The 9,055-nt window shown below is 43.9% G+C and overlaps 1 protein-coding gene across 3 annotated transcripts; it reads left to right on the top strand.

Moving 5' to 3' along the window:
• The first annotated feature begins 1,133 nt into the window (after positions 1-1,133).
• On the top strand, positions 1,134-8,806 carry dnd1 (DND microRNA-mediated repression inhibitor 1). 3 transcript variants are annotated; one of them, XM_084353812.1, is made up of 5 exons: positions 1,134-1,507; positions 3,238-3,323; positions 4,351-4,676; positions 4,991-5,123; positions 8,014-8,806. In XM_084353812.1, the coding sequence occupies exons 2-5, from the start codon at positions 3,311-3,313 to the stop codon at positions 8,577-8,579; spliced, it is 1,038 nt and encodes a 345-aa protein (XP_084209938.1). In that variant the 5' UTR covers positions 1,134-1,507; positions 3,238-3,310; the 3' UTR covers positions 8,580-8,806. The 3 variants fall into 3 exon arrangements, with proteins under 3 accessions (XP_084209938.1, XP_084209937.1, XP_084209939.1); XM_084353811.1 differs by having other exon boundaries at positions 1,136-1,507; positions 3,238-3,343; XM_084353813.1 differs by lacking the exon at positions 1,134-1,507 and adding an exon at positions 1,514-1,628.
• Positions 8,807-9,055: the final 249 nt, after the last annotated feature.

The following is a 9,055-nucleotide window of genomic DNA, read 5'->3' as shown; positions in this document are numbered from 1 at the left end:
ATCCACAAGGCCCCGTAGCGGAGGAGGCCCCAAGCAGTTGCCTACCTATGCCATATGGTATAACCGCCTATGCCTATGTAACAATCATACATTCTAGTTTTCCACTTTCCTGCTTGAAAGTAATGAAGTAAAGAGACAGCACAGTGTTCTACATTGATTGCACCTGCCCACAGCAGCCAAACAACAAGTCTGTCCTCATCAGAAAAATGACCATATAGGTGGAAAATGAAAGCAGCTTATAACGAGTCATGTTTACGTTTGTTGTCAGGTGGCGACCTCTAGTGGCTTTAGTGATTATTACAGCTTCAAAGGAGGAAGTGAGGGGGAGTAGTATAAAGTGAATAGTCAGTACAGGGAGGATGTCAAGGATGGACAGTCGAGTTAAACAAGCACAGGACTTTCATTCAGGAGACTGCTGTTCATGTTCATGTGAAACCAGAAGGCAACGCTGAGTTCTTTTAAGTCTTTTAAGTCACGTACATGGTACTTATGTAAAGGAGATATGTTGGTACAGTATTCACATGGATTGAACCAATCAATAATTTTAAATTGAAATCAGTTAACTGAAGTTAAATAATTATATCATCGATATAATGAGAATTAAGATGATGTAATTAACAGTTTGTTGAAACTTAAAATCTAATTAAATGTGCTTAATGTTGGACACAGCATCACTCAGTGTAACCACACTGACTGATAAAAAGTGAGTGTTTAACTACAGATGAAGTCTGCACCAGTATCATGTAGGCTAGTTGTAAACACATGATCAGCTCTCAGCTGATTATATGCACACTGCTCATGGTTTCAATTCTACTCATTACAAAATGATAGCACACTTTAATTCAAGATAACTTAGCTAACTTCAGACTGACCAGGCAGGCAAGTGAGAATAAACAGGATTTTTCAGGCTATTTTTCTTTTACAATTAAAATAGTCATGAAAAATACAAATTCCACTAAAATCCAATAATAACAGGTGTGTGTCTCATTCTACCAGTATAGGACGACATTTGTGATCGATTTCATATTATTCATATAAAATGCATGAAAAATACAAATTCCACTAAAACGGATTCATAAGAAATGTTTCAAAGACCGGATCTCCGAAGTAAGAGCTCCTGATAAATATTTATTTCATGTGCCATTCTTTCTCCAAATAGAAAACACAGTGTTTCCTGTGTGACAGCCACAATCAGTCAAATCAAATACTCAGTGACCAGTAAATCAGATCAAAAACTCCGGCTCTACATCACTGACAAGACATGTCTATCCATCTACCTTTCTACCTGTCTATCTACCGATCATTGACTTGTTGAGACTCCAGTCTTCTCCTCTGAGTTGAATCTGTGAGGTCCCCGCTGATTGGCTGCGGAGCTGAGCGGCGGCGGGGCGGTGGTCCGGACAGCCTCAGTCTGATGACCCAGTGAACTCCAGGTGCGGCGGCAGACAGCAGACAGCAGCGTCACGACGCAACGACCATGGCGATGATTAACAGCAGGCTCAGCGAGGTAACTTTGAACTCGGTTTGAAAACTGGTAGCGTGTAAACTGAACGGGCCCGTGAGAAGGACACGACGTCGTGTGAGCAGCAGCGGTGAGGCCGCGGGCAGCTCACCTGTGACGGTGCTCGGTTTGTATCGCTGTGTTCACACAGGTTCAGTGTTCAGCGGCAGCTACTCGGAGGTTACTTTGTTCTCCTGTTGTGTGTGCGCAGTTAAACACCTGTGTAACAACTGCTGTACTCTTGTGTTGGCTCCTTTCACTACACTGCAGCTTGTTGAGCCCCACCTGCCGCTCATTAGCCACATTAACGAAGAACCCACCAGGGTTTTAGAGAAATGTGCTGCAGTACATCGTGCTCGTAACTTTGAGACATGTTTATTTATTTATTTATTTATTTATTTAACCTGTGGCGCGAAAAAAAGTACTGTGGAACTTGGACCCAATTAAGAAAGTGAAAGATGCACCAGGGCCGACTTCACCGACACAAACACAGAGGACATGTCAGCAGTAACTGACCTTTTGACCTCATGTCGCGTTTGTATTGTAAAACATGCTCTCTCTCCTCTCCTCTCTGATAATGTGCTCATCTGTTAAATTAGCTATGGCTTTATTAAATACACACAAAAACTATTAAACAAGAAAACATCCAATCAATAACAGAAGTCAGTTCAAAACACACAAACACAAAGCAGCACAGATATTGTAACAACCCAGCTGTTAGCTATAATCTACTCAAGTACACTTGATGTGGGATCAGTGGGCTGAAGCCAGTTCTGTTAATAAGGGCTGATCTTTCCTCTTATATCCTCTTGCTCTTGCTGTTGCTGAGGAGCTTTTCCAACAATATCCCCATTCACACTGGCTTTTCAAGGCGGGAATCTTGTGCCATTATTCCACCTCGCCGTCTGTGTGACAGTTACAGAGGTGGCATGGGGGACAGTTTGGTTCCTCCTCTGATCCTCCAATGGAGGTGGTATCGGAGCTGCAACGGAGGAGAGACAACATCTGTGTGTCAGGGTAAGCAGGCAGCACAGTACAGGAGTGTGATGGTCTGATGGTGTTCAGTCTGACAACTAAATAGAAGAGAAATGTCCCACACTTCAACCCACAAAGCATCGTTACAGGGCCAAACAACAGTGATGTGGTAGCAGGTCGTGTCTTCAGCGTCTTACATGAGGAAAGAAATATAGAATTTATACGTGGAAAAGTGTCTTGACGGTAACTTCCTCTGCAAAGAAGACGACTGGCCTCATCGTCGAAATCAAGCCCCCACAAAGCGCCAGTAATTGCATCGTCATGTGATGCAACATTGTGAAAGACGCGTCTGTAAAACAGTAACAAAAGCCGCACAACCCCCGCGATATTACTCGTTTTACTGTCAGAATTTGAGCAGTTCAGTCCAATTAAATTCGGAGAGTCTAGAAGAGCCGCCCGATTCCATTTTATCCCCATCTAAGTTAGCTGGGCGCTAAACCGGAAGTAAGAAGGCTCACGCCCTGTGGCACCCCAGCTGGACAGCCACCACCACAATTAAAGTCTGATTCTGTGGGAAACACTGAGCATCTATATGATTATAACAGTCTGAGTGCTGAGACATGTTTAGATTTACAGGTGGAAACATTCTTTTGGTTCCGGCATGCTGTATGAAATGACACACTGGAGCGGCTTTATTCTGCTTGGTTCAATGTGAACAAACAAAGGCAGCGTTAAAGTGAAGGCTTTTGTTTCTCCTGCAGGTGCTGAACATTGAGCGGGTGAAGGAGCTGGAAACCTGGCTGAAAACAACCAATACAAAGCTGACTCAAGTTAATGGCCAGAGGAGGTATGGAGGACCGCCTGAGGGTGAGAGGCCGCTCAGCTCCAACACACTGTTACACTACATGAATGGAAGAATGAAAGTAGCTCCCTGGAGAACCGAAAAGAAATTAGGACTGCAACTAAGGATGAGTTACATTAGCCATTAGCGTTTTTATTCAAAAATGATTTCATGGTTTATTCTATCAATGACAGAAAGTGGTAAAAAAATGGTAGAAAACTGTTTAAAATTGCGATAACAACTTTGTGCATGTGTGCGTGCTGTAACATTACGTTCATGAAGTGAAGTACATTTCCCCTCCAGCTCCAGTCAGCAGTCAACATTACAGAACATAAATACCCGACAATGGAGGTCACCTCCGTGGATTACTGCTGCAGTCAGGTTGATAAACAGGAAGGAAGATAAATCCACTTTTTAAAAGTTAAAAAGTAATCTCTGAGCTCTCCTCCTGTCAGTAAACGGCTCCGGATCAGAGCAGAATTTGTTTGCATCTTTGCATTGTAAGGGTGTGACGACATCTTGCAATATTAAAGCCACGGCAATAACAAAACTGATATGAGTCCATTTTCAGTGGTGGAAAATCAGCGACTCCTCTACACATTACAACGACAAGGAGTTCAGTTAGAAGCTCACACAAAGTTCATGCACAGTTATAAGGACTGATAAATCATACAGCAGAGAAGCCAGTTAGTTGAGTTTGTGGCAAAACCTTTTACAGTGCTTACACATTGTTTGTGTCTTTTACTGCATATGATAATTCATACTCAGTCAGAAATCAGAACTGCAGTGACATTCATTACAAGATGATTACTAGTTAAGACATTTCGAAATGGACCTGCATTGTTTTGCATTTTGTGACTTTCAATCAAATAAAATTTGTAGGAAGTTTTCTTAAAACTTGTGTTAAAATCTTATCGATATCGTGAGCCGAATATCCTGTATTGTATCGTCTCGTGAGCTGAGTGACACAGTGAATGTAGCAAATAATCAGGTGACATGACCCATCCCTATCTCCTCTCCATTGTGCTGTCAGTGTGGGACGGACCCACCCCAGGACCTCGCTGTGAGGTGTTCATCAGCCACATCCCACGGGACGCCTACGAGGATCTGCTGATCCCCCTGTTCAGCTCCGTGGGACCTCTCTGGGAGTTCCGGCTCATGATGAACTTCAGTGGCCAGAACCGTGGCTTCGCCTATGCCAAATACGGCAGCTCAGCTGATGCTACCAGCGCCATCAGACTGCTGCACGGTCACATGATGGAGCACGGCTACTTCCTCAGTGTCCGCCGCAGCGTGGAGAAGAGACATCTCTGTCTAGGAGACCTGCCCGCCTGCACAAGGCAAGAGGACCTGCTGCAGGTACGACAGCTCTGGGGCTCGTCTGTGTGATTGAAACATGTTTTGTGTTCTTTTTTAAGCTGAATTGGAGGAAACTCAAATGAATTAACTGTCACTCACAACAAAAAACAACAAAGAACATCTACCACCTTAGAATAGAATATCTATCGTGGCAACAGGTTGCATGTTGGTGGTTAGACTGTGAGTGGCGTTTGCTGAAGGCTACCTCGAAACCAAAATATTATCTAGAAAAATGTATATTGTCTCGACTGTGCAACCAAATGTTGTATCATGTTGTAGGCTATATCTTGTCTTAATAACTGCTTTGCTCCCAGGTGCTGCGTGTCCTGACTGAGGGGGTGGAGCGAGTGTCTCTGAAGGCGGGGCCTGGTATAGAGGGGGTGTGTGCTATAGTCGCCTTCTCATCCCACCATACTGCATCTATGGCCAAGAAGGTTCTGGTGGAAGGTGGGTGAGCTCCTTCTGATGGACATGGACTAATCCATGGGATCAGTGTATTACTGTAAATAACGTCAGCCCTGATATAATGCAGATATAATCCTTGTTTTTTAATCCAGCAAACATATTTTCACAGTGTTCAAAGAAGTATGTCAGTTTAAGAGTATATATTTCTATAAAACGACCTGTGACGGCCTGTGCAGCCGGCCCAGTCTAATCCACATGCTATATTTGTGGCAGTTCTTCTGTTGCTGTATTTCATGGATGTAGAGGTAACTACTTCTCTGGCTCTGGCACAGACAAGAGGTGGGAAAAAAGTCTGTTGACTTAAGCACTTCGTAGATTTTCAAGCAGCCCAGAGGCTGCTGTATCGCACAGATATTTGCTGGGAAGACTTAGCACAGGTGCAGTGTCGAAGGGCTAGTGGCACTGGGCTGGACCGACAGCTCTTCCTGTTGAGCCCGGAGGATGTGGACATCATGAGACTTTTTCCGTTCCCATGTGCAGTCCTAAATTATATGAAATATATGTGAAGAGTGTGGATCCAGGAGGACAACTGAGCAGGTCGAGGCATCGCCAAGTGGTGACCTGGAAGAGGAATAACTAGCAAAAAATATCAGAATGTCTAAAGATTAAAATTTTACAGATGAACAGATATAAGGAGATGGTAAAACAGAAGAGAGCAATGAGCCATTGGAGGCCAAAGGTATGACAGTCCAGATCCATTTTGCCTGCCCTCAAAGCCCCACTCTTCTTTAGCGGACTTTAGGGCTGTTGTATCAACTACAGATTGTTGTTTCACATGTTGTGTTGCCATCCCGCCAAGAAAGATGTTTAGGCTGAAGAAATGGGCTACAACTGTGAGAAGGAATCTTGGTTCACTGGAAGTATGATGAGTGTGTCTGGTTTGTCACAGGGACCTACTGGGCTGCTGGTTTGGTCTCTTTCTCTGTTTCGTCTCTCCTCTTTTCTTTTGGAGGTTTTAAAAATGGGACCAGAGACCAGAGGAAAAGAGGCGTGTTGATGGAATATGTAAAAGGGTGTATTAAATGGGATTTTAACAGATCTGGTGGATACACGGAGGGTTAAACACCCAGACGAGGGGCTTCACATGGGTGAAAGCTGGGCTTCAGGGTTAGTGCAGCTAGGTTGGACAGGATATACGCTCCCTGGCCAAAAAAAAGTCACCACCTGGATTTAACTAAGCAAATAGGTCAGAGCCTTCCATTGGACAATTACTGAAGTGATTAATATGATTAATGGGGCAGCTGTGGCTCAGGGACAGAGCCAGCATCTTGTTATCAGAAGGTCGCAACGTTTGGGGAAATCAAACTGTAAAAAAAATCAACAGTAGAACTAGTAATTGTGAAAGTAAGAGCATTTCCACATGCATAATGCGAAGAGAACAAGGGATTGGGACTAAACAGCTGTGTGGCCTTAAGAAAACCTCTTATCAGTGAGGCTAGTTGGAAAAAAGGCTTCAATTTGCTAGGGAGCATAAAGATTGAGTCCAGATTTACCCTGTTGCAGAGTGATGGGCGCATCAGGGTAAGAAGAGAGGCGGATGAAGTGATGCACCCATCATCCCTAGTGCCTACCGTACAAGCCCGTGGGGGCAGTGTTATGATCTGGGGTTGATTCAGTTGGTCAGGTCTAGGTTCAGCAACATTATGCGCCCAAAAAATAAGGTCAGCTTAAGGTCATGATCAAAGCTAAAGGCAGTCCAACAAAAGATGAAACAACGTGTCGGTGACATTTTGTTTCAGTGTATATTTGTTAGTAGACAGCAATAGACTGGATAGGGCACAGTTGTCCCCTGCAGTATTTTCAGACCAGCATATGGTCACCACCATATATTTCCTCAGGACATAGGCACTCTGTATATGACATTTTTGTCAGTTATATACAGCGTCTGCTACTGCAGAGATAAATAGAGCAATTGGAAGGATGGAGAGCAGCAAAAAGGATGTTGAGAAAAAACTTATGGGGCAAAACACTGCAGGACAGATAGAAAAACTGGCTGAAGTGATGACAGATTTGGGCTCTCTAGGATAGAGCAAGAGGGGCTCTTGTAAGGGCTAGATTTTCAATGTTAAATGAAGTTTGTGTGGGAGAGCTACCACCCAGCTGTCACAGGGCACTCCTTACTCTGCCACCTAAGACTGGGGATCTAAGTGACTTGAAGAACTGGTGGGTTGTGGCACTGCTCTGTGTTGACATTAAGATTAGAAGAAGGTAGTTGCAAAAAAGAAGACAAAATCACCAGTTAGGGATTTTTTTGGTTTTAAACCGCTGCAACCAGCAATCCAATGGACTTAATTGAAACAATTTTCTATCTCTGCAAATGTATGGTACCAGCAAAGGGCTGTAACACTACCAATTTGCATGAGCATTTGTGCATATACCATTCTGCTGAGTACCCTATACTTACACTGAGAGAGGCCCGGCTCTCACCAGACAATCCTGTCCTTGGCTGCTTATCAGTGGATATCTCTGCAATGCAATACAAAGGCATAGTGGACATAAAGTAGCAGAACATGGAAATACTCAAGTAAAGTACCTCGAAATTGTACTTGAGTATTGTATTATTGTAGAGTATTGTAGAATTGTACTCAATTGGACCCACTATAAACAATTACAATTCATGCATCCTGTAATCACAACCTCAGGATCATGTGATCTCATCCTGACACAATTTATAGAACGGAGCAGTAATTGGCTAACTGGACCACTGAAACAAAAGGTTGATTTTGGTTAACAGGAAAAAAAACTTTAGGATCTTGGAAATGAGAGAATTCACTATTGTTCTTTAGCTAAAGGGTTTAAAGAATGTTACAGCTGTTATCAGCTGCCGTAGAAAATAGTTTTTATGACTGAACGTGTCTTTTTTTTTCTTCAGCATTCAGGAGGAAGTTTGCACTGACCATCTCAATAACTTGGCTGTCCACGATCAAGCCGAACTTGGATGAGCCACTACCTGCCCTGACACCTTCACGCAGCCTCCTGCCTTCACCCATCAAGCCTCCGCGTCACCTCCTCAACTGTCCACAGCCCTCTGTCCAGCCTCCCTGCCTGGCCCACCATCCATCCACCCCACCGGGTTTCTCCAGAGCAGTGGGAGGACCCACTGGCCCCAGGTACCCTCCCTCCCCCGGCTCCTTCACCACCTCCTCCTCCTCCCAGGTGTCTCCAGCATCATCAGCATCCTCCGTGAGGCTCCTGCGTAAGCTATGTGAGGCGACTGGCATTGGCCATCCGCTTTATGAGCTACACTTCAGCCACACTGGGTCTGATGGGTTCCTCTACTTCAGTTACAAGGTGTGTTTCCCTGGGATAACCATGCCCTTTGAAGGAGAGGTTATGATCTTGCCAGGACCCAGTGCCACCGCAGTTGTGAAGGAAGCTCAGCAGGCTGCAGCCAATCAGGTGCTTCACAGGGTGTACAGCATGGAGCTCACCGCCTGACCAGTGTGTCACAAACGGCACTGTCGTCGGCTCTGTTCTGTTAATGATGTTCTGTACAAAAGAAGATGTTTGATCTTATATGTAGTTTGTTAATTTATGCATGCTTTTATTCGTAGTGGACGTGTTTGTGTTGTTTGAACTTCTGGGGTTTGTTTTATGCATGTTTTTTTATTGTGTGTTACTGTTCAATTGGTTCCTCATTTTAATTAAATGAGATTTGCAAAGAACATGTGATGGTGTTGTTATTCATAAAGAGGACTGATTAATGCGCACTTACCCAGGGGCAGCAGCGAGTTCATCCTGTCCTGTTCTTCAAATGTGGTTTAACTAATCCAGGCTAACATGCTGCCATCAGGTTAAAATAATCCTCCAGCTAATTTCATTCTTTGAATGTGGTTTGAGATTGATGCATTAAACCAGGATTAGGTTGCCTTGAGATAAAGAAAAAAATACATTCAGTTAAACTTAATTTGTAT

This window comes from Pagrus pagrus (genome assembly GCF_965226575.1).
Source record: "Pagrus pagrus genome assembly, chromosome: 5".
Lineage (NCBI taxonomy): Eukaryota > Metazoa > Chordata > Actinopteri > Spariformes > Sparidae > Pagrus > Pagrus pagrus.
The sequence above is the reverse complement of the archived record's forward strand: the minus strand, read 5'-3'. Positions and strand labels throughout refer to the sequence as shown.

What these genes read in the sequence shown, in the direction of transcription:
- dnd1 (XM_084353811.1), top strand. Translation starts at nt 1,478, where the DNA reads ATGGCGATGATTAACAGCAGGCTCAGCGAG. An exon ending in GGCAAGAGGACCTGCTGCAG is followed by an intron (nt 4,677 to 4,990) that starts GTACGACAGCTC and finishes CTTTGCTCCCAG; the next exon opens with GTGCTGCGTGTCCTGACTGA. An exon ending in CAAGAAGGTTCTGGTGGAAG is followed by an intron (nt 5,124 to 8,013) that starts GTGGGTGAGCTC and finishes TTTTTTCTTCAG; the next exon opens with CATTCAGGAGGAAGTTTGCA.